Genomic DNA, 24,753 nt, shown 5'->3' with positions numbered 1-24,753 from the left:
CCAGCTACTTGGGAGGCTGAGGCAGGAGAATCCTTTGAACCCAGAAGATGGAGGTTGCAGTGAACCGAGATTGGGCTACTGCCACTCTAGCCTGGGAGACTGGGCTAGACTACATCTCAAAAAATAAAAAAATAAAAAATAGTTACATCTGGTTATTTTAAAATCTATCATAGTTAGACAGTGTGCGTTTACTAAAGTTACCTTTGAAATGTTTTAAAACTGTTATAAATCGGTCTACCCAATGCTGAAATAGAAGGAATCACATTTATTTGTTTTGTGCAATTTGTGAGAACTGAGAAAAGTTGTGCAGAAGGAACCATTGAAAAGGGGTAGAACAAAGAAAGTTATGTTTTCTGGACATGGTATTCACTGACCACTATTAAGCAGATGGAAAAATTCACTGAATTGATACTTTTGAGCACCTCTTATTCTCATGTGGTAGGGTGGGAGTAAGGATAAGTGGAGATGACCTAGACAAGAGTTCTCACCCTGAAGAAGCGAATCGTTTTATAGGCAGAATGGCACAGAATAGATGTGACTACAGAGAAGATGGAGTGAGAGGTTCCAGACAAATGCTGTGGACCCAAGACAAGGGAAAATCACATCCAAGGTTGTGGAACGCTTTAGGAACAGCAGGGCAATTGAGACAGGCCCTGAAGGATAGGTAGGGAGTGATGAGCTAGTTTTTTTTTTTTATAGTGATCTCTGAGATGTTAATGTCTGTAGGTATTTTTTTCTGGGGAGCTTCTTTTCTTCTGGGGGAATCTCCTCAGTCCCTTGCTTGATAATTGGCTCTTGGTATATTCTAGGAGGAGAGAAAAGAGGGGCCAGCATTCCCTCATTCAGTGTATAGTGTCCTAATCTTGCGTGTTTTCAGCCTCACCTTTCCCTCTTTTAGGCTAGAAGTTGTGAGTTTAGAACCTTTCTGGTTAACTTCCTTTAGAGAACAAACCTCGCTCCTCAAGGTGAAGGAGGGGCCCTGTGGGGTCTAACTGCTTCTAACATAGATTTCTATTAGTCTTGTTTTCAGCCCCCTCCTCACCTCCACTTTCCATGGTTCCTGGGTTGTTCCCTCCTTGATTACCCGCACTGCAGGTGTGTAAGCTTCCATTCTCTCCCTCCAAATCAGTTATTTTCTTGTGCTTTCAGTTCCCCTCAAATTTGTTTAATCTTTCCTATGCGGTTGTCTCCTTGTTTTTATTCTCATGGCAAATTAAGTCCCGAATGTCTTTTTGAAGGGGTTTTAGGAAGGAGGTTTTGCCCATAATAAGCCCGTTACATCTGAACGTAATGAAGGTCCATAAGCAGAAGAAGCCCTGAGAGCTCTGATTCTTGTTTTTTAATGAAGGTCCATAAGCAGAAGAAGCCCCGAGAGCTCTGATTCTTGTTTTTTAACCTTCCTTTTTAAAACAGCAAATATAGGCTAGGCGCGATGGCTCACACTTGTAATCCCAACATTTTGGGAGGCTGAGGGAGGTGGATCACTTGAGGCCAGAAGTTTGAGATGAGCCTGGGCAACATGGTGAAACCTCGTCTCTACTAAAAATACAAAGCTGGGCATGATGACATGTGCCTGTAATCCCAGCTACTCCAGAGGCTGAGGCAGGAGAATTGCTTTAACCTGGGAGGCGGAGGATACAGTGAGCCAAGATTATACCACTGTGCTTCAGCCTGGGCAGCAGACTGAGACCCTGTCTCAAAATAAATAATAAAACAGTAAATATTTTCTAAAAATAGAAGTGCTTGGCTGTTCGACATCCATAGAATCTGATATTAGAGTTAATTCGGTGTGATAGGTTTTCCTTCAGAAATCATTTTTTTCTTTTTCTTTTTTTAACTTGCAGATCATTTTTGTAGAGCAAAGACTAGCTTTTTTGCTCTTGACAATTCATGAACTTCAAGGTATTTTATTCTATGGAATAATCTATAAATCAGATTTTTTTTTCTAATTTTTTTAATCTTCTGAAAATTCTTCAAAAAAAAAAATTTTTTTTTTAATGGAGTCTCCTTCTGTTGCCCAGGCTAGAGTGCACTGGTGTGATCTTGGCTTACTGCAACCTCTGCCTCCCAGGTTCAAGTGATTCTCCTGCCTCAGCCTCCTGAGTAGCTGGGATTACAGGTGTGCACCACCACACGAAGCTAATTTTTATATTTTAGTAGAGACAGGGTTCCACCATGTTAGCCAGGCTGGTCTGGAACTCCTGACCTCAAGTGATCCGCCTGCCTTGGCCTCTCAAAGTGCTGGGATTACAGGTTTGAGCCACTGCATCCAGCCGACTTTTTTTTTTTTTTTTTTTAAAGACAGGGTCTTGCTTTGTTCCCTAGGCTGGGATGCAATGGTGCTATCTCAACTCATTGAAGCATCTGTCTCCTGGGCTCAAGCAGTCCTTCTGCCTCAGCCTCCCAAGTAGCTGGGACTCCAGATATGTGCCACCATACCCCACTAACTTTTTTTTGTATTTTTTATAGATACAGGCTTTTGCCATGTCGCCCAGGCTGGTCTCAAACTCCTGGACTCAAGCCAGTCACCTGCCTTGGCCTCTCAATGTGTTGGGATTACCGGTGTGAGCCACCAAGCCTGGCCTAAAAACTTTTATCTGTGAATTTTCTATTTCTTTCTCCTACTGGGTTTTCATCTCTAGCCAGTTACTATATTTGACTTGCTGATTTGTATTTTCTTTTTAGGATTTTACAGTTTTTGGAGGCAGTCTGTCAGGAGCACATGCCCAAAAGATCTGCAAAGTAAGTATTTAAGACTTAAATTCTCAGTCCATTGCTTTCCTCAGTTACTTAGTCTCATTGAGTATCCTTGGGATACAAGACACTGAGCTAGGTACTTGGGGTAGGGCAGAGGTATGCAAGATGTGGTACTTACCTGAAGGGGTGCATAACATTTTTTGTACTGTGGATCTCTTCCATGGGCTGGCAAAGCCTGGACCCTTCTGTTTTTACATGCCTAATATAAAATTTTTAGGATTTTAAAGGATTAAAAATGTTTTTAAAACCCCACATTTATAATATATGTGCTTCCTTGTTAAGGCATTTAATGACAAGATTTAGCAATAGATCTGATAACTACCATAATTTCAAAGTAGTCAAAGGTGAAAATAGTACAGGATATTAACTTTAATGGAACATAAAAATATCGGGCCGGGCGCAGTGGCTCACGCCTGTAATCCCAGCACTTTGGGAGGCTGAGGCAGGTGGATCATGAGGTCAAGAGATCGAGACAATCCTGGTCAACATGTTGAAACCCCGTTTCTACTGAAAATACAAAAAAAAAATTAGCTGGGCATGGTGGCGCGTGCCTGTAATTCCCGCTACTCGGGAGGCTGAGGCAGGAGAATTGCCTGAACCCAGGAGGCGGATGTTGCGGTGAGCCATTGCACTCCAGCCTGGGTAACAGCAGCGAAACTCCATCTCAAAAGAAAAAAAAAAATCTGTGGCTTCTAATAATGACAAAGTCACAGGTATTTCTAATACTGCTGAGGCTCATTGCCTATATTCATAATGAAAAAAAAGTTAATGATCAGCTGGAGTTAGTAAAGATAAAGATGTAAATTTTTTCCCATTGAAGTTCATGGACCCCCTGAAATCCATTTACAGACCCCTCGGGATTCTGAGGATCCCAGGTGGAGAACCTCTTGTCTAAGTGAAGGGGCCAGGTGCTAGAAGTTAAAGAACAGTGCGAGGATTGCATGCTGATAATTAAAAACCACTGGTAGAGATTAGATGCTCTGGAGAAGAATAAAAGGATAAATATTTAGATAACTTTGGAATTAAAGTTGGAGCTACTAGTAATTGGAATATCTGTAGTGTAGACATGGTCCTGTCATGTATTACTCCTGAGACCTTGGGCCAATCACTTAACTTAAACTTTCGTAATTTTTTTTCTTTTTACTGCCTCTGTTATGATGGGTAAATGAGGTAGTGGAAGTGAAAGTACTTTTTAAACTGTCAAGGGCTGTAGGAATGTTGCTTATTATGCTGTCAGAACTACTAACTCATGAGGAAAATCTGTCACGTTAGAAGTAAAAGCAGGCCTGGGCCTGCCTTCAGATTAACAGATGGGTCAACATCTGCTTTCATGAAAATATAACTTTGCCATTCTGTCCACTGTAAGTTCTTTCAAAGCAGTACCTGTGAACAAAACTGGCTGCTGGAAGACATTACAACGTGAGCCTGTGATTCTAGAAATGGTTGCCATGAATTGTTTATCCCCTGCTGATGGGAAGTGTTTTGGCTCTTAGGTATGTGAGGGCTTTAATCGGCCTTTTAAGTATCTGGCCCTTCCATGAAAGTACCCAATCATAATGGGGAGTGAAACCAGTGTTACTGCCTCCTGTTTTGAAAAATGCACATAGAACATTTTCCAGAAAACTCTGGTACTTTGTGAATGCCGTTTTTACATCAAGAATGTTTGTCTCAACACAAAATTTCTCTGCTGTCTCAGATCATGGACCAGGCCGTAACGGTGGGGGCTCCAGTGATTGGGCTGAATGACTCTGGGGGAGCACGGATACAAGAGGGAGTGGAGTCTTTGGCTGGCTATGCAGACATCTTTCTGGTGAGAAAACTGTTAATTGAGAATAGAGAATAAGAAAATACAGGGCTTAATGTTCTTTAAATCATGGCCTGGTCAGAGCTTCTCCAGCTCTCCTCATTATTCTCTGCTGCATTGTCTCTGTTCTGTGGGTCCTTCCTGTGTGACTTGGGGTGGGATGAAGGGTAGATGAAAAGCAAGAGAGGGTTTTCATTTTTTCTAACAGGGCCACTCATAGGGGAAATTACAGTTAAAGACTGTAAGGGAAAAGGACTTGAAAATGTATATTTTTTTGAAAGGAAGGGAGAGGAAATATGAAAAGTTAAAATGAACTGATTTGCTAGAATTAGACTTTTTAAAAAATGTAGCACCTTTAAGCTGGGCTTGGTGGCTCAAGCCTGTAATCCCAGCACTTTGGGTGGCCGAGGCGGGTGGATCACAAGGTCAAGAGATCAAGACCATCCTGGTCAACATGGTGAAACCCCGTCTCTACTAAAAATACAAAAAAAACAGCTGGGCATGGTGGCATGTGCCTGTAATCCCAGTTACTCAGGAGACTGAGGCAGGAGAATTGCCTGAACCCAGGAGGCAGAGATTGTGGTGAGCCGAGATCTCGCCATTGCACTCCAGCCTAGGTAACGAGAGTGAAACTCCGTCTCAAAAAAAATAAAAAAATAAAAAAATAAAAAATAAAGTAGCACCTTTTTTATTTTTTGGTTAAAACACTACAGATTATATAAAGTCCAAGCCATAGTGCAAAGAAGAATAAAATCACCCCAGATCCTATCATTCAGAAACATTTGGTGAGCCTCATTACTGATACCATTTTGCTTATTTACAGACTGAAATTATGAGAGAAAGAAATGAAAAGAAACCTAAAATAATGTGCTATGTGAAGTGTAAAGTGTATTTGTGAGAGATACAGTCAAGAGAGATTGGGATGAGGCAGAGAGTTACTGTAGACAGAAACTGGCAACATTTCCAGGGTTAGAAAGGAAGGAGACAGGCAGACATTGTTTCTAATCAGGCCAGCTACTCTTGTCATCCTAGCTCTGCAGGTTTACTTCTATGGGTGGCTTGGCCTAAGCAGATCAGGCCTGGAAGTCATTCCTGTTGAGAAACAAAAGAGCGTCCCTCAGAGATGTGGTGATAAACCACCACATTTTAGAGCTTGACTGGATTTTAGAATATCATCTAGTTTAATACATCTTTATGGATCTGGAGAAGTGTTTTTTTTTTTAATATTTATTTTTTTTTGAGACAAGGGTCTCAGTTGCTTAGGCTGGAATGCAGTGGCGTGATCTCTGCTCACTGCAACCTCAGCCTCCTGGGTTCAAGTGATCATTTCACTGGTTCAGCCTCCTGAATAGCTGGGACCACAGTCATTTACCACCACACCTGGCTACTTTTTTTTGGTATTTTTTCTGTAGAGGTGGGTTTTTGCCATGTTCCCCAGGCTTGTCTTGAACTTCTGGACTCAAGTCATTGGCCTGCTTTTGCCTCCCAAAGTGCTGGGATTACAGGAGTGAGCCGCCGTGCCCGGCCTTTAATTTTTGTTTTCAAGGGCTGGTCTTCAGTGACTTCCAGATCTTCATTGCTTAATTAATTGCTTACTAATGCTGCTTGTCATTATTGACACCTCCACTCACTTATTCCTGCCTGTGTTATTTTTGGGTTACTTTTTATTTTGATAAAATTTCAAACTTCAGGCTGGGCACAGTGGCTCACGCCTGTAATCCCAGCACTTGAGATGGATCACTTGAGGTCAGGAGTTTAAGACTAGCCTGGCCAACATGGTGAAACCCTCTCTATAAAAAATACAAAAATTATCTGGGTGTGGTGGCATGTGCCTGTAGTCCCTGCTACTCAGGAGGCGAAGGTGGGAGCGTTGCTTGTACCTGGGAGGCAGAGGTTACAGTGAGCCAAGAGTTCCAGTATGGGCAGCAGAGTGAGACTCCGTCTCAGGAAAAAAAATTCAAACTTCATAGAAGAATGACAAAAATACTACAGGAATTCCTATAATGCCCTATTCTCAGATTCACCAGTTATTTACATTTTCTCTGTTTGTTCTATTATTCTCTCTCCATATGTACATATTTGCATATTATATTTTTCTGAAATATTTGAGAATAAATTAGAGATACTATGTCTTCTTTACCTCCTAAGTTCTTCATTATTTCTAAAGAATATGGATATTCTCTTAACCAGAATACAGTAATAAAAATAAGGAAATTTAGCATTGATTCATTAATATTATTCTAATTTATAATCCTTACTCAGCATTTAATAAAGTCCTTTATAGTGTATGCTCTTGTGTGTGTGTGTGCTCTCTCTTTGAGTGTCTCTCTCTCTATATATATATTTGTTCTTCCTGGCCAGGATCCAATCCAGAATGAAGGATTGACTTTAAATGTTACCTCTCTTTAATCTTTTTTGATCTGGAGCAGTCCTGTCTTTGTTCTCCATGATCTTGACATTTTAAAAAATAGCTTTCTTGAGAAACATTTTACAGATCATAAAATCCACCCATTGTAAAGATATCCAATAATTTTAAATTAATTTTTAGAGTTGTACAGTCATAATCTAGTTTTAGAACCTGCCACTCACTCCAAAAACACCCTCTTGCCTGTTTGCAGTCAGTTTCTGCCTAACCACAGGCAACTCCTCACCCATCTTTCTGCTTTTACAGATTTTTGCATCTGACTCCTTTCACAAACTAGATGGGGTCTAGCTCTGTTGCCTGGACAGGAGTACAGTGGTGCAATCACAGCTCACTGCAGCCTTGAACTCCTGGACTCAGGCAATCCTCCTACCTCAGCCTACCAAATAGCTAGGAATATAGGCACACACTAGTACATCCAGCTAATGTTTTTTGAGGTCATTCATATTGTAATGTGTATTAGTTTTTTCTTTTTATTGCTGAATAATATTCTATTGAACATTTTACATATTTTCATCATTTACCACATGAGAGAGATTTGGGTTGTTTCTAGTTCCTGGCTATCATGAATAAATGCTAATGTGAGCATTTGTGTGTTACTCTGTGTGAACATATGTTTTCATAACCCTTGGGTAGATAGGTACCTAACAGTGGGATTATAGGTTTTATGATAAGTTTTGTGTATAACTTTTTAAGAAACTGCCAAATTGTTTTCCAAAATAACTAAAACATTTTACATTACCATAAGCAATGTATTCATGGGTGCAGGTTCTCCACATCTTTGTTGATACTTGGTATTGTCAGCCTTTTTTTTTGGGACAGAGTCTTACTCTGTGGCCCAGTCTGGAGTGCAGTGGTACAATCTCGGCTTACTGCAACCTCTGCCTCCTGGGTTCAAGTGATTCCTCTGCCTCAGCCTCCTGAATAGCTGGGATTACAGGTGTGCACCACCACACCTGGCTAATTATTGTATTTTTAGTAGAGATGGAGTTTCATCATGTTGGCCAGGTTGTTCTCAAACTCTTGACCTCAAGTGATCTGCCTCCCTTGGCCTCCCAAAGTGTTGGAATTACAGGTGGGAGCCACTGCACCTGGCCAATCTTTTCTTTCTTTCTTTATTTTTATTTATTTGTTTTTTAAAGATGGGGTTTCACCATGTTGGTCAGGCTGGTCTTGAACTCCCGACCTCAGGTGATCCGCCCACCTTGGCCTTCAAAGTGCTCACATTACAGGTGTGAGCCACCATGCTCACTTTTTTTTTGAGACAGGGTCTCACTCTGTTGTTCAGGTTGGAGTGCAGTGGCATGATCACCAGCTCACTGCAGCCTCGACCTCCTGGGCTCAAGTGATTCTCCTGCCTCAGCTTCCCAAGTAGCTGGGACGACAGGCATGTGCCACCATGCTTGGCTTGCTATGTTGCCCAGGCTGGTCTTCAACTCCTGGGCTCAAGCGATCCTCCTGCCTCGGTGTCCCAAAGTGCTGGAATTACAGGTGTGAGCCACTGCGCTTGGTCCAGTCTTTTTGACTGTAGCTGTTTTAGTAGTATGTAATGGTATCTCACTGTAGTTATAGTTTACATTTCTCAGATGACTAATCATGTTGAGCATCTTTATGTACATATTAGTCATTTGTAAACCTTCATTGCTGAAATGTCTGTTTAGATCTTTTGTCCATTTTGTAATTTATTTTTTTATTGTTGTTTTTTTTTTTTTAAAAGATGGGTTTCACCATGTTGGTCAGGTCGATCTTGAACTCCTGACCTCAGGTGATCCACCCACCTTGGCCTCCAAAGTGCTTGGATTACAGGTGTGAGCCACCATGCCTGGCCTTTTTTTTTTTTTTTTTTTAAAGCAGAGATATGATTTGTAAGTATTTTCTCTCAGTCTGTGGCTTGTCTTTTCCTTCTTAGTGGTAGCTTTATTTATTTTTATTTTTATTTTTTGAGACCGTCTCACTCTGTTCTCCAGGCTGGAGTGCAGTGGTGTGATCTTGGCTCACTGCAACCTCCGCTTCCTGGGTACAAGTGATTCTTGGGTCTCAGCCTTGTGAGTAGCTAGGATTACAGATGCATGCCACCACACCCGGCTAATTTCTTTGTATTTTTAGTAGAGACAGGGTTCACCATATTGCCCGGGCTCGTCTTGAACTCCAGAGCTCAGGTGATCCACCTGACTCGGCCTCTCAAAGTGCTGGGATTCCAGGTATGAGACGCCATGCTCAGCCTATTTTTATTTTATTTTTTAGAGACAGGGTCTAGCTCTGTTGCCTGGGCTGGAGTACAGTGGTGCAATCACAGCTCACTGCAGCCTTGAACTCCTGGGCTCAAGCAATCCTCCTGCCTCAGCCTACCAAATAGCTAGGAATATAGGCACACACTAGTATATCTAGCTAATTTTTAAAAAATTTTTGGGTGTAGAGATGGGATCTTACTACATTTGCCTAGGCTGGTCTTGAACTCCTGCTTTAGCATCCCAAAGTGCTGGAATTATAAGCCACTGCACCCAGCCTGTGGTGCCTTTTTAAAAAATTTTATTTGATTTTATATTTTGTGTGTGCTAGGGTTTCACTCTGTCACCTAGGTTGGAGTGTAGTAATGTGATCATGGCTCACTGCAGCCTGGACTTCCCAGGCTCAGGCAGTCCTCCTGCCTCATCCTCCTGATTAGCTGAGACCACAGGCACATGCTACCACTCCCGACTATTTTTTTCATTATTTGTAGATGTGGGGTCACGTTATGTTACCCAGGCTGGTCTCGAACTTCTGGGCTTAAGCCATCCTCGTATCTCAGCTTCCTAGAGTGCTGGCATTACAGGCATGAGCCAATGTGCCCAGCCTCTGGTGGCTTTTGAGGTGGAGAAGTTTTTAATTTTGAAGTCCAGTTTATCAAGTTTTCTTTTGTGGGTCATACTTTTATTGTCATATGTAAAAACTATATAATACAAAGTCATGAAGATTTTGTTTTCTTCATGGAGTTTTATAGGTTTGGCTTTGTCTTTTTTTTTTTTTTTTGAGATGGAGTTTTTCTTTGCTGCCCAGGGTGAAGTGCAATGGTGCGATCTCAGGGATTACAGGCACCTGCCACCAAACCTGGCTGATTTTTGTGTATACATAGTATGTGGTGTATATATATGTGGTAGAGATGGGGTTTCTTCATGTTGACCAGGATGGTCTCAAATTCCTGACCTCAGATGATTTGCCTGCCTTGGCCTCCCAAAGTTCGGGGATTACAGGCATGAGCCCCTGCTCCCAGCTGGCTCTCTTATATTAGGTCTGTGATCCATTTTGAATTAATTTTTGTGTATCGTGTGACATAAGGATTTAACATTATTCTTGTCTCCCACCGTTAATTAACATGATTATTCTTTCTCCATTGAATTGTCTTGACAAATTGATAAAAAAAATCAGTTGACCATAAATATAAGGGTTTGTTTCTGAACTCTCAGTTCTTCCATTGTTCTGTGTCTATCCTTAAAATAGAACCAAACTATCTTGATTACTATAGTTTTATAGGAGTTTTGAAGTTGTGTAAAGTCCTCCCAGGTTCAAGAAATTCCCCGCCTCAGCCTCTCAAATAGCTGGGATTACAGGCACCTGTTACCATGCCCAGCTAATTTTTTGTATTTTTAGTAGAGGCAGGGTTTCACAATGTTGGCCAGGCTGATAAGGAACTCCTGACCTCAGGTGATTCACCTACCTCGGCCTCCCAAAGTGCTGGGATTATAGGCATGAGCCATCATACCTGGCCTGATCAGCTTATAACTCTACAAAAATGCCTGCTGAGATTTGATAGGAACTGAGTCTGTCAATGAATTTGGTGAGAATTTACATCCTAACATATTGAGTCTTCCACTCCACATAGATGGAATGTTTCCCTGTTTATGTAGCTCTTTAATTTGTCTCAGCAGTATTTTGTAATTTGCAGCATACCTGTCTTTCTTTGTTAAACTTATATCTAAAATATTTTACTCTGGCCAGGTGCAATTGCTCATGCCTGACATCCTAGTGCTTTAGGAGGACAAGGTGGGAGGATCACCTGAGGTCATGAGCTTGAAACCAGCTTGGCCAGCATAGCGAAACCCCGTCTCTACTAAAAATACAAAAATTAGGTGTCATGCTGTATGCCTGCAATCCCAGCTACTTGGGAGACTGAGGCAGGAGAATTGCTTGAACCCGGGAGGTGGTGGTTGCAGTGAGCCAGGATTGTACCACTGCACTCCAGCCAGGGCAACAGAGTAAGACTTGTCTCAAAACAAAACAACAAAAGATATTTTACTCTTTGTGATGCTATTCAGAATGGAATTGTTTTGTTAATTTCCTATTTGGATTCTTCTTTCCAAATGTATAGAGATAGAATTGATTTTCATATGTTGATCTTATATCTTATAGCTTTGCTGATTTGGGAATTAGCTTGAAAGGATGTGTGTGTGTATGTGTATTTCTTTGGATTTTCTATATACATGATCATATCTTCAAATAGAGGCAGTTTTACTTATTCCTTTCTAAGCTGAATGCCTTTTATTTTTCTTGTTAATTGTTCTGCCTAGAACCTGTAGTACAGTGTTAAGTAGAAGTAGTAAGAGTGCACATCCTTGTCTTATTCCTAATCTTAAGGAGAAAACATTCTTGACTGTCAAGCATGATGTTAACTGTTTTGTTTTTTTGTTTTTTGTTTTTTCCTGTACATTCCTTTTCTCAGGTTGAGGAAGTTCCTTTCTACTTCTAATTTTTTTAGTGTTTTTATCATGGAGGTGTTTAATTTTGTCAAATGCTTTTTTCTGCATCATAGAGATAATCATGTGCTTTTTCTTTAATGATATGGTATGTAACATTGATTTTTAGAATGTTAAACCAACCTTGTGATAAAACCAAACCTGTGCTAAATCCTACTTGTCATGGTAGATCATCCTTTTTGTAAGGTGCTGAGTTCTGTTTTCTAGTATTCTGTTGAGTACTTTTGAATCAATATTAGTAAAAGACAGTTACCTACAGTTACCTTATGATGTTTTCTTTTGGTTTTGGTATTACAGTAATTCTTACCTCATAGAATGAGTTGGAAGGGTTGCCTCTGTGAGGTAGGTTCACTGTGCACTTCTTAGAAATTTGTCTGATTTCAGTAAGATAGAACACTCACACAAGTTACTTGAAGTGCTCGGCCACATCTATTGTTTTTTGACCTTTTCTTTTGAGATGGAGTCTTGCTCTGTCACCCCATGCTGGAGTGCCCTGGCATGATCTTGTCTCACTGTAGCCTCTACCTCCTGGCTTCAAGCAGTTCTCCTGACTCAGCCTCCCGAGTAGCTGGGACTACAGGTGCATGCCACTACGCCCGGCTAAATTTTTTATTTTTAGTAGAAACACGATTTTACCATATTGGTCAGCCTGTTCTCGAACTCCTGACCTCCGGTGACCCACCTGCCTTGGCCTCCCAAAGTGCTGGGATTACGGGTGTGAGCCACTGCACCAGCCATTTTTTTTACTTTTTAATTATGACCATTTTTGCAGGAGTAAGGTGGTATCTCATTGTGGTTTTCATTTACATTTTCCTGATAGCGATGTGGGCATTTTTTCACATGTTTTTTGGTAAGTTGTATATCTTCTTTTGTGAAATGCCTATTCACATCCTTTGCCCAATTTTTGATGGGATTATTTTTTCTTGCTGATTTGAGTTCCTTACAGATTTTGGTACTGGTCCTTTTTTGGATGCAAAGTTTGCAACTGTTTTCTCCCATTCTGTGAGTTATCTCTTTGCTGGTTATTTCTTTTGCTGTACAGAAGCTTATATTAGGTTTATATTAGGTTCCATTTATTTTGTTTTTGTTGCATTAGCTTTTGGGGTCTTAGTCATGAATTCTTTGCCTAGGCCAATGTTCAGAAGAGTTCTTCCAATGTTATCTTGTAGAATTTTTTTTTTTTTTTTTTTAAGAGACAGGGTTTCACCCTGTTGGTCAGGCTGATCTCTAGCTCCTGACGCCCAGTGATCCACCCACCTGGGCCTCCCACAGTGCTGGGATCAGAGGCATGAGCCACCATACCTGGCCGATCTTGTAGAATTTTTATGATTTCAGGTCTTAGATTTAAATTTTCGAAGTCTGGTAATGCGATGCCTTCAGCTTTGTTCTTTTTGCTTAGTATTGCTTTGGCTGTCTGCACTCTCTTTTTGGTTACATGTATATTTTAGGATTTTTTTTTTCTAGTTCTGTGAAAAATGATGATGGTAATGGTGTTATTTTGATGGGAAATGCATTGAATCTGTAGATTGCTTTGGGCCATAATCATTTTCATGATATTGATTCTTACCTCCATGAGCATGGGATGTATTTCCATTTGTTTGTGTCACGTATGATTTCTTTCAGCAGCATTTTACAGTTTCTCTTGTAGAGATCTTTTATCTCCTCGGTTAGGTATATTCCTAGGTATTTTATTTTTCACAGCTGTTGTGAAAGGGATTGAGTTCTTTTTTTTTTTTTTTTTTTTTTTTTGGAGACAGTTTTGCGCTTGTTGCCCAAGCTGGAGTGCAACAATGAGGCCATCTTGGCTCATTGCAACCTCTGCCTCCCAGGTTCAAACGATTCTCCTTCCTCAGCCTTCTGAGTAGCTGGGAGTACAGGCACCCCCCCCACCATGCCTGGCTAATTTTTTGTATTTTTAGTAGAAACGGGGTTTTACCACATTAGCCAGGCTGGTCTCGAGCTCCTGACCTCAGGTGATCCACCCATCTCGGTCTTCTAAAGTGCTGGGATTATAGACGGGAGCCACCGCGCCCTGCCAAAGGGGATTGAGTTCTTTCTCTTTTTTTTTGGTTTGCACCTTCTGGCAGAGGTTGAGTTCTTGATTTGATTCTCGCCTTGGTGGTTGTTGGTGTACAGCAGTGCTATTGATTTGTTTACATTAATTTTGTAACCTAAGACTTGACTGAATTCCTTTATCAGATCTAGGAGTCTTTTGGATGAGTCGCTAGAGTTTTTGAGGTATATATGATGATATCACGGATAAATTGTACTAGTTTGACTTCTTTTCCACTTTGGATGCCCTTTATTTCTCTTGCCTGATTGCTCTGGCTAGAACTTCTGGTTCTATGTTGAATAGAAGTGGTGAAAGTGGGCATATTTGTCTGGTTCCACTTCTCAGGGGGAATTCTTTCAACTTTTCCCTATTTATTATGATGTTGACTGTGGGTTTATCATATATTGGTTTTATTATATTGAGATAAATCCCTCCTCTGCCTAGTTTATTGAGGGTTTTTTGTCATAAAGAGATGCTGGATTTTATCAGGTGCTCTTTCTGCACCCATTGAGATGATTATATAGTTTTTTTTAAAATTCTGTTTGTGTGATGTATCAAATTTATTTTTATTTATTTATTTAGTTATAAAGATGGGGTTTCACCATATTGGTCAGGCTGGTCTTGAACTCCTGACCTCAGGTGATCTGCCCACCTTGGCCTCCAAAGTGCTTGGATTACAGGCGTGAGCCACCGCGCCTGGCCTGTATCAAATTTATTGACTTTCGTATATTAAACTGTCCCTGCACCTCTGGGATGAAACCCACTTGATCATGTTATGTTATCTTTTTTGATGTGCTGTGGGATTTGGTTAGGTAGTATTTTGTTGAGAATTTTTGCATCTATATTTATCAGAGATACTGGTCTGTAGTTTTCTTTTTTTTCTTTTTGTTTTTGTTTTTCCTACAAAACACTTAGTGTCTATGTAGTTTTCTTTTTTTAATGTTGTTTCCTGCTTTCGGTATTAGGGTGATACTGGCTTCATAGAAGGATTTAGAAAGGATTCCCTCTTTCTTAATCTTTTGGAAGAGTTTCAGTAGGATTTGTACCAATTCTTTGAATGTCTGGTGGAATTCAGCTGTGAATCCATCTGGTCCCGGGCTGCTTTGTTGTTGGCAGTTTAAAATTACTGATTCAGTCTCACTGCTTGTTTTTGGTCTGTTCAGGGTTTCTATTTCTTCCTGAGTTAGAGGATTGTATGTTTCCAGGAATTTATCCATTGTCTCCAGATTTTCCAGTTTGTGTGTATAAAGATGTTCATATTAGTCTTGTGATCTTTTGTATTTCTATGATATTGGTTGTAATATTTCCAGTTTCATTTCTAATTGAGCTTATTTGGATCTTTTCTCTTCTTGGTTAGTCTCACTAATGGTTTATCAATTTTGTTTATTTTTTCAAGGAACCAAATTTTTGTTCTTTTTTTTTTGCTTAAATTCCTTTAGCTCTGCTCTGATCTTCATTATTTCTTCTGCCGGCATTGGGTTTAGTTCGTACCTGTTTCTCTGGTTCATTGAGGTGTGTCAGTAGGTTGTCAGTTTGTGTTCTTTCAGACTTTTTGGTCTATATCTTTAACACTATGAACTTTCCTCTTAGTGTTACTTTGCTGTATCCCCTGAGGTTTTTATAACCTTTTTCATTACTATCATTTATCTAAAATTCTTTATTTTTTTTAAATACTTTTTATTTGTTTTTTTTTAAAGATGGGGTTTCACCATCATGGCCAGGCTGGTCTTGAACTCCTGACCTCAGGTGATTTACCCACCTCGGCCTCCCAAAGTGCTGGGATTACAGGCATCCCAAAGTGCTGGGAATACGGGCATGAGCCGCTGCAGCTGGCCTTTTTATTTTTTAGTTTTTTAAGATGGGTATCTAAAATTTTTAAATTTTCATCTTGATTTATTGTTAGCCCAGAAATCATTCAGGAGCAGATTATTTAATTTCCATTTATTTGTATAGTTTTGAGCACTTCTTTTGGAGTTGATTTTTAGTTTTATTCCACTGTAGTCTCAGAAGATATTGGATATGATTTCAATTTTATTAAATTTGTTGGAACTTGTTTTGTGGCCTGTCATATAGTCTATCTTGGAGAATGTTCCATGTGTTGGTGAGAAGACTGTATATTCTGCAGTTGTTTAATAGAAGATTCTCTAAATATCTGTTAAGTCTGTTTGTTCTAGGGTATAGTTTAAGTCCACTGTTTGTTGAGTTTCTTTTTCTTCTTTTGAGACGGAGTTTCGCTCTTGTTACCCAGGCTGTAGTGCAATGGCGCGATCTCAACTCACCGCAACCTCCACCTCCTGGGTTCAGGCAGTTCTCCTGCCTCAGCCTTCTGAGTAGCTGGGATTACAGGCACACGCCACCATGCCCAGCTAATTTTTTGTATTTTTAGTAGAGTCAGGGTTTCACCATGTTGACCAGGATGGTCTCGATCTCTCGTGATTCACCCGCCTCGGTCTCCCAAAGTGCTGGGATTCCAGGCTTGAGCACCGCGCCCGGCCTGTTTGTTGAGTTTCTGTCTCAACAAAGACAGTCTAGTGCTCAGTGGAGTATTAAAGTTCCCCATATTACAGTGTTGCTATTTTGTTTCCTAGTAGCAATTGTTTTATAAATCTGGGAGCTCCAGTATTAGGTGAATATAAATTCAGGATTGTAATATCTTCTTATTGGATTGTTCCTTTTATTATTATATAACGACCTTCTTTATCTTTTTTTTACCTTTGTTGCTTTAAAGGTCTTTTGTATGATATAAGAATAGCTACTTCTGCTTGCTTTTCGTTCACATTTGCATGGAATATCTTTTCCTATCCATTTACCTTGAGTTGATATGAATCCTTAACGTGTTAGATGAATCTCTTGAAGACAGCAGATATTTGGTTTGTGTGTGTGTGTGTGTGTGTGTGTGTGTGTGTGTGTGTGTGTGTGTGTGTTTTAATCCACTCTGCCGTTCTCTATCTTTTAAGTGGAGCATTTAGGCCATTTACATTCAACATTAATATTGAGATGTGAAGTACTATTCTATTTATCATTTTTGTTGTTACTTACTTTTTTAGTTGTGTTATTGTTTTATAGGTCCTGTGAGTTTTATGCTTTCAAGAGGTTTTATTTTGGTGCATATTGAGCTTTTGTTTCAAGATTTAAAACTCTTCTTCTGAAGAGTAATGCTGGTTTGGTAGTGGCAAATTTCCTTAGCCTTTGTTTATCTGGAAATGACTTTATTTCTTCTTCATTTAGGAAACTTAGTTTTGCTGGATGCAGAATTCTTGGGTGACAGTTATTTTGTTTAAGGAGGCTAAAGATAGAACCCAATCCCTTCTAGTTTGTAAGGTTTCTGCTGAGAAATCTGCTGTTAGTCTCATAGGTTTTCCTTTATAGGTTACGTGACACTTTTGTCTCACAGCTCTTAGGATTCTTCCCTTCATGCTGGCTTTAGATAGCCTGATGACTATGTGCCTTGGTGATAATCTTTTTGCAATGAATTTCGCAGGAGTTCTTTGAGTTTCTTGCATTTGTATATCAAGATCTCAGGCAGGGCCAGGGAAGTTTCACTCAATTATTCTCTCAAATAATTTTTTTAAACTTTTAGCCTTCTCTTCTCCCTCAGAAACACCAATTATTTTTAGGTTTGGTTGTTTTACATGATTCCATATTTCTTGGAAACTTTGTTCATTTCTTTCTTTTCTTTTTTCTTTCTTGAGATAGGGTCTTGCTTTGTTGCCCAGGCTATACTACAGTGATGTGATCTCTGTCTCCTGGGCTCAAGCAATCCTCCCACCTCTGCCTCCTGAGTAGCTGGGACTACAGATGCATGCCACCACTCATGGCTAATTTTTATATTTTTTGTAGAGATTGGAGTTTGCTATGTTGCCCAGGCTGGTCTCAAAGTCTGGGCTCAAGCAATCCATCTGCCTTGGCCTCCCAAAGTGCTAGAGTTACAGGCATGAGACACTGCACCCAGCCTATTTCTTTTGATTCTTTTTTTGAAATGGGTTTCACTCATGTTGCCCAGGCTAGAGTGCAATGGCATGATCTTGGCTCACCACAACCTCTGCCTCCCAGGTTCAGTCACTTCTCCTGCCTCAGCCTCTCGAGTAGCTGGGATTACAGGCATGTGCCACCATGCTAGATTTATTTTGTATTTTTAATAGAGATGGGGTTTCTCCATGTTGGTCAGGCTGGTCTTGAACTCCGAACCTCAAGGGATCCGCCCACCTCAGCCTCCAAAGTGCTGCAATTACAGGGGTGAGCCATTGTGCCTGGCCTGTTTTTTCTTTATATCTGTATGGAAAGTTTTCTTTCATATTCCGAATTGTTTTTTAAATTTCTTTATGTTAGTTTTCACCTTTCTATGGTGTCTCCTTGAGTAGCTTAATAAACAACCTACTGAATTATTTATCTGATTATTTCGAAGATTTCATTTTGGTTTGGATCCATTGTTGGGGAGCTAGTGTGATATTTTGGGGGTATGATAGAACCCTGTTTTGTCTTATACCAAAATTACTTTTCTGGTTCCTTCTTGTTTGTGTAGAGTATTTCTCCTAATTGTTTTGAATTTATTTTTGACTTGGCTGTTCTTAAGTTTCTTTTTCCTCCCCTTAAGGATGTGACTTTAATGTTTATAACATATTATAGCCTAATGCGATTTAATTTAATTTAATTTTTTTTTTGAGACAGATTCTTGCTCTGTCATCCAGGCTGGAGTGCAGTGGCGTGATCTTGGCTCACAGCAACCTCCGCCTCCCGGGTTCAAGTTATTCTTCTGCCTCAACCTATATAGTAGCTGGGGCTACAGGTGTGTCCCACCACACTTGGCAATTTTTTGTAGAGATGGAGTTTCACTGTGTTAGCCAGGATGATCTCGATCTCATGATCCACCTGCCTCGGCCTCTCAAAGTGCTGCAATTGCAGGTGTGACCCACTGTGTCTGGCTGCCTAATGTGATTCTTGTTGCTTTTAGGGTAAAGACTGTATGAGTTCCTTGGCTATAGAGAGTCTTTGTATGATGGCTTCCTTAGATGCTGGTTGTATTTATTTTTTTGAGACAGAGTTTTACTCTGTTGCCCAGGCTGGAGTACAGTGGCACAATCTCTGCTCACTGCAACCTCCGCCTCCTGGGTTCAAGTGGTTCTCCTGCCTCAGCTTTCTGAGTAGTTGGGACTATATAGGCGTGCACCACCACGCCTGGCTAATTTTTTTATTTTTAGTAGAGATGGGGTTTCATGATGTTGGCCAGGCTTGTCTCGAACTCCTGGCCTCTGGTGATCCTCCTGCCTTGGCCTCCCAAAATGTTGGGATTACAGCTGTGAGCCACCGCACCCAGCCTGTATTTAATAGGAATGTACTTGATGTGTGGGCAAGGTCAGTGTCTCCTATGGGGTTAAAATGGAAAGGCTCTTGAAGCTTATCTCATTCCCCATGGTGTGCACTTTTGTATTTATTTAATTTTTCCCCAGTATTTTATTTACTAAGTTGATGGTTAAAGCTTCAGGCCAGTAGGGGAGGTGTGCCTGGGTAGGAACCAGTTGTAGCTAAAGCAAATGGGTAAATGCAATACTCAGTAGGGCAGAGGTTCCAGCCTTGGTGAAGGTGTCTGGGGGAACTCTCAATTAGATGTACTGAGGGTCTTATCAGGTGGAAGGGTGGGAGCCACGTCAGCTCCCCTGCCAGGCCAATAGAAAAGCTATTCACCTTCCAGACTTACTCCTGCCCTAGTATTCCAGTTATCTGGATCAGACAGGCACCTCTTTTCATCTGTAGTACTGTTGTTCTTCTACATAGAGAGGAATTGTGACTTTGCCTCTCATGCAGGCTTGAACTTAGGCAGGAAGTGGGGGTGGGAGAGTTCCTCCTGTGGGTGTGCAGTCACTCTGAAGTGTTCCTGGAAGCCTGTCTGTAGGTGCACCTATGCCAAGCTCCTGTGGAGAAACCCCAGCTGTCTGTAGTGGTGGACACGGTGGGAGAGAAAAATACCTTCTCTAAGACCTTTCATGAGCAGCAAGGCTGCCTGATTGTTGGGGGCAGAGCTGCAGGCTTTAGCTGCTGAGCCCAGCACTGCAATTGTGTCTCTGCTGAAAGGAACTTCCCATCAGTGGAAAGATCTGGGACTCAAGGCCCGCCATCTGAATTCTTTTGTCCCATTGGGTATTCCCTTGGTGTGGTGCTCTCCTGTTTCCCTTAGGAGTAGGAGTTCCTGAGAGGCAGGTTACGTTGATTGCTATTGCTCTTCTGGGTCTAGCCACCCAGTGGGGCTGCCCAACTCCAGGCTGGTGCTGGGGGATGTCTGCAAGGGATCTGGTGATGGTACCTATCCTCAAGTCTCCCAGCAAGGGATATACTAACACCAGCACTGATGGGAGTGGCAGGGGAGTAAGGTAGACTCTGAGATTCCTCGGTTATAGAACACATTAGTGTGCTTGCTGGCTTTCTTGAATGCTGGTTATAATAGTAGTGAACTGGTCACATGGACAGACTCAGGACCTCCTGTTTAGTCAGGGCTTTGCAGGCAGTGGTGATAGCTTAGGTTGTGCACTAGTTTTCTCCTTTCTGTTCACAGTGCTATTCTACCTAGAGATGCTGTAATGGACTGTGTTGGTTGGTGTCCAGTCAGGAGGTAACATTTACAAAAGAGCAACAGCTGCAGTAGTAGCAGTGGGATTTGAGCTTGCCCTGTGTTACCCAGGGGAGGTATTCTCGTTTCTCAGGTGACAAGCGGGGCCATAAAGCTGCCAAAAGTTTCTGTCTTTTGTGTTAAGTAACCAGGTCGGTGGAGGGATACAGCCAGGTGGGGGCTGAATCAGGTGGGTCTATACTCTGGCTCTCCATGCATGGGGGAAGTCGTGGCTCTTGTGGGGGTTGGGAGGTGGTTCTCAGGTCACTGGGGTAATGTTCCAGAGAGGAGTGTAACTGCCTCTGCTGCACAGAAGAGTCCCCACAGGGAGTGGGGATTAGCAGGTGGCACTAAGCCTCACCCAGATCCCACACAGAAAGATGGGTCTCTCTCCTTCTGTGCTCTGCTAGCAGCACCAGGCTAAGTTCCAGCCTGCCTGGGCTCAGAACTCAAACCTGCCCCAGGCCATAAGCTTTCCCTGTGGGAAAGCAACTGTGGCTTTCAGGCCATGCCCCTCCCAGTCCACCTGCAAGGCCAGGCACCTGGCTCCTAATCTCGTGGCTGCAGTGTACTTTCCCCTGCCCCTGGCAGGTACTGGTTCTGGACAAGGGAGTGTGTCCTCACTCAGTGTTGCATCTCAAAATTCATTTAGGAGATTGTTTCAAACTGTGACCACTACCTGAGCTTGTTGGCTGACTTCCCCAAGGTCCCCTTTGAGATACAGTAAAGAATGGCTTACCCTGGTCTGCATTAGAGATTGGGAATGCCTGCAAGGCACTTCCTGCCACTGCTTCTACTTTTATATTTCTTACTGCTCCCTAAGTCAGTTTTGGCCCTGGCTAAAGTTGAGGCCTTCCCCAGTGGCCTGGATTTTCAGGTTCCCCGGTGGGAACCTGAAATCAGCCTCTCCCCATCTTGCACTCTGGAGATTTAGTTTTTTGCCTGTCTTATGGTGTAGGCTGCAGACTGCTACTTCTTTAAAAGGTCTATGGATTGTTTCAGTTTTCCTGCTAAGTTCTCATGTTGCTTCTTGGAAAACGGTCACCATGTGACTCTCATTACGCTATTCTGTTCTTCTATGTGGGAGAGGCATGCTAACACTGCCTCTGATCTGCCATTTTGGTGGGCGGGGGGTGGGAGGGAACCGAAACCTCTGAAAGTATTTTATAACTTCTCTTGTAGATTATTCTTTTGCCTATTGCTTATTTGGAAGTGTCTTGATTAATTTTTACATATTTGTGAATTTTTCAGTTTTCCTATTGTTACTGAATTATAGTTATATTCTATTGTGATCAGAAAAGATGTTTTTTATGACTCCAATCATTTTAAATTTAAGTTTGTTTTGTGGATTAATGTATGGTCTTTCCTGGAGAATGTTGCATATGCATTTGACAAGAATGTATACTCTGTTGTTGGGTGGAGTTTTCTCTGTAGGTCTTTTATATGTGTTTATAGTGTACTGTTTCCTTATTGATCTTCTGTCTGGTGGTTCTGTCTGTTAGAAGTGAGGTGTTAAATCTGCAACTATTGTGCACCTATTTCTTCCTTTAATTCTGTTAACTTTTGCTTTGTGTATTTTGGGCTCTTGCTGCTTCACAGATTTTGGGGCTATGTTAGGTATGTATGTTTTTATAACGTATATTTTTTAGATGTGTTGAACCTTTTATCAGTATGTAATATTTTTGTCTCCAGTAAGTTTTTGATTTAAAGTCTCTTTAGTCTGAGTAATACAGCCACATAGGCTCTATTTTGGTTACCCTTTGTGTGGAATTTTTTTTTCCATCCTTTACCTGTTTGTGTCTATATATATAAAATGAAGCTCCTGTAAACAGCATACAGATAGATTCTGTTTTTTAAATCCAATCTGTCAATCTATATATTTTAATAGAAGAGTTTAATCCATTTACACTTACTGTGATTGCTGAAAAAGGAGGATTTACTTCTGCCGTTTAGTTATTTCTGTATGTGTTTTGGTTTTTTATGCCTCACTTCTTCCATTATGGCGTTGGGGTGGTGGTATTTAGTTGAGTTGTTTGCCTTTTTAATTCATTTCTTTCATTTAATTATTATTTTTTTTTTTTTTTGAGACGGAGTCTTGCTCTGTCACCAGACTGGAGTGCAATGGCGTGATCTCAGCTCACTGCAACCTCCACCTCCTGGGTTCAAGCAATTCTCCTGCCTCAGCCTCTCAAGTAGCTGGGACTACAGGTGCGTGCCACCATGCCCAGCTAATTTTTGTATTTTTAAGTAGACACAGAGTTTCATCATGTTGGCCAGGATGGTCTCAATCTCTTGACCTTGTGATCCGCCTGCCTCGGCCTCTGAAAGTGCTGGGATTACAGACTTGAGCCACTGCGCCTGGCCCACTTCTTTCATTTTCATTATATTTTAAAGTTTGTTTTCTTAGTAGTTACCTTGGGGATTATAATTAATATCTTAAACTAGTTGGAAGAATGCCAGGTTAGCTTTAGTAGTATATAAACACACTGCTTCTGTAAATCTCCATCCTTCCTTTTTTATATTGTTGTCATAGATTATATCTTTTTACATAGTATACTCATTAACAAATTTATGATTGTTTCATTTTATTTGCCTTTTGTTTTTTGTTTATTTTTGTAAATTTTATTTAATGTGCAGACTCCTCTGCCTGAGCTGCCACTGCTGAGAGGAGCTGTACATTTGTCTTTTATATCACTTAGGAAAAGGACATTACAAACCAAAGTACAACACTACTTTTATATTTACCTAGGAAGTTACACTTATTAGTGTTTATTTTTTTTATGACTGTTTTCATGTTACTGTCTAATAATCCTTTTATTTCAGATTAAAGGAATCCCTGTAGCATTTCTTGTATATGTCTATTGCAAATGAATGCTCTCAGCTTTGTTGACTTGGTAATGTCTTTAATGTTTCATTCATTCTTGAAGGATAGTTTTGCTGGTTATAAAGTTATTGGTTGACTAGTTGTTTTGTTACAAAACTTTTTTTTCTTTTCTTCTTTTTTTGAGATGGAGTCTTGCTCTGTTGCACAGGCTGGAGTGCAGTGGCACAATCTTGGATCACTGCAACCTCCAGTTTCCAGGTTCAAGCAATTCTCCTACCTCAGCCTCTTGAGTAGCTGGGATTACAGGCACCTGACACCATGCCCGGCTAATTTTTATATTTTTAGTAGAGACAGGGTTTTACCATGTTGTACCAGGCTGATCTCGAACTCCTCAGGTGATCTCCCCACCTTGGCCTCCCAAAGTGTTGGGATTACATGCATGAGCCACTGTGCCCAGACTTTTTTTTTTTTTTCTTTTTGAGACAGAGTCTTGCTCTGTTGCCCAGGATGGAACGCACTGGTGCAATCTCCACTCAATGCAGCTCCATCTGCTGGGCTCAAGTGATTCTCCGTCCTCAGTCTTCTAAGTAGCTGGGACCATAGGCGTGCACCACCATGCCTGGGTAATTTTTGTATATTTTGTAAAGGCAGGGTTTCACTATGTTGCCAGGTGGGTCTTGAAATCTTGGAGTCACCCAATTCACCCAACTTGGCCTCCCAAGTAGCTGGGATTACAGGCATGTGTCATGTAATCCCAGCCTTCTTTCAATGCTTTATTTTGTTTTTATTTTTATTTTAGACACGGGGTCTTGCTCTGTTTCTCAGAAGAGAGTGTATTGGCATGATCATGGCTTATTGCAGCATTGACCTTGTAGGATCAAGCAGTCTTCCCACCTCAGTCTTCTGAGTAGCTGGTAGAACACCACTATGCCCGATAAATTAAAAAAAAAAACACTTTTTTTTTTCTCTTTTTTTGTAGAGATCAGGGCTCACTATGTTGTCCAGGCTGGTCTCAAACTCCTGGCTTCAAGTGATTCTCCTGTCTCAGTCTCCCAAAGTGTTGGAATTACAGGTGTGAGCTGGTGCATCTGACTTTTCAATACTTTAAATATGTCCCACTGTCTTCTGGCTTCCATGGTTAATCTTACTGAGGAAGCTTGCACGTGATGAGTTGCTTCTATTTTGCTGCGTTCAAGTTTCTCTCATGTTTGTGTTTAGACCATAATTTATGAGTGTAGGTCTCTTGAGTTTGTACTACTTGGAGTTTGTTGAGCTTGTTGGGTATGTATATTTATGTATTTCATCAAATGTGGGAAGTTTTCAGTAATTATTTCTTCAAATCTTTTATCTGACCCTTTCTGTTCTGGGATTCCTATAATGCGTATATTGGTATATCTGTTGGTTTCCCACAGGTCCCTCGGGCTGTATTAATTTTTCTTTTTCTTTTTTCCGGTTCCTCAGACTGGAAAATGTTAATTGTTTTGTATTCCAGTTCCCTGATCCTTTTTTCTGCTTAAGTCTGATGTTGAACCCCTGAAATGAATTTTTCATTTCAGTTACTG

The 24,753-nt window shown here is 40.9% G+C and overlaps 1 protein-coding gene across 2 annotated transcripts in view; it reads left to right on the top strand.

The window, feature by feature from the left end:
* The window catches only part of PCCB (propionyl-CoA carboxylase subunit beta), a 74,688-nt gene that overhangs the window by 6,298 nt on the left and 43,637 nt on the right, over window positions 1-24,753 (top strand). For both annotated transcript variants that reach the window (XM_035278844.3, XM_008983777.5), the window contains 2 exons: window positions 2,686-2,742; window positions 4,454-4,567. In XM_035278844.3, the coding sequence (XP_035134735.1) occupies window positions 2,686-2,742; window positions 4,454-4,567 (171 nt within the window). The remainder of the gene's footprint in view (window positions 1-2,685; window positions 2,743-4,453; window positions 4,568-24,753) is intronic.

Source organism: Callithrix jacchus, chromosome 17 (assembly GCF_049354715.1).
Source record: "Callithrix jacchus isolate 240 chromosome 17, calJac240_pri, whole genome shotgun sequence".
Taxonomy (NCBI): Eukaryota; Metazoa; Chordata; class Mammalia; order Primates; family Cebidae; genus Callithrix; species Callithrix jacchus.
Note: the sequence above shows the minus strand (reverse complement) of the source record. Positions and strands in the feature narration are given on the sequence as shown.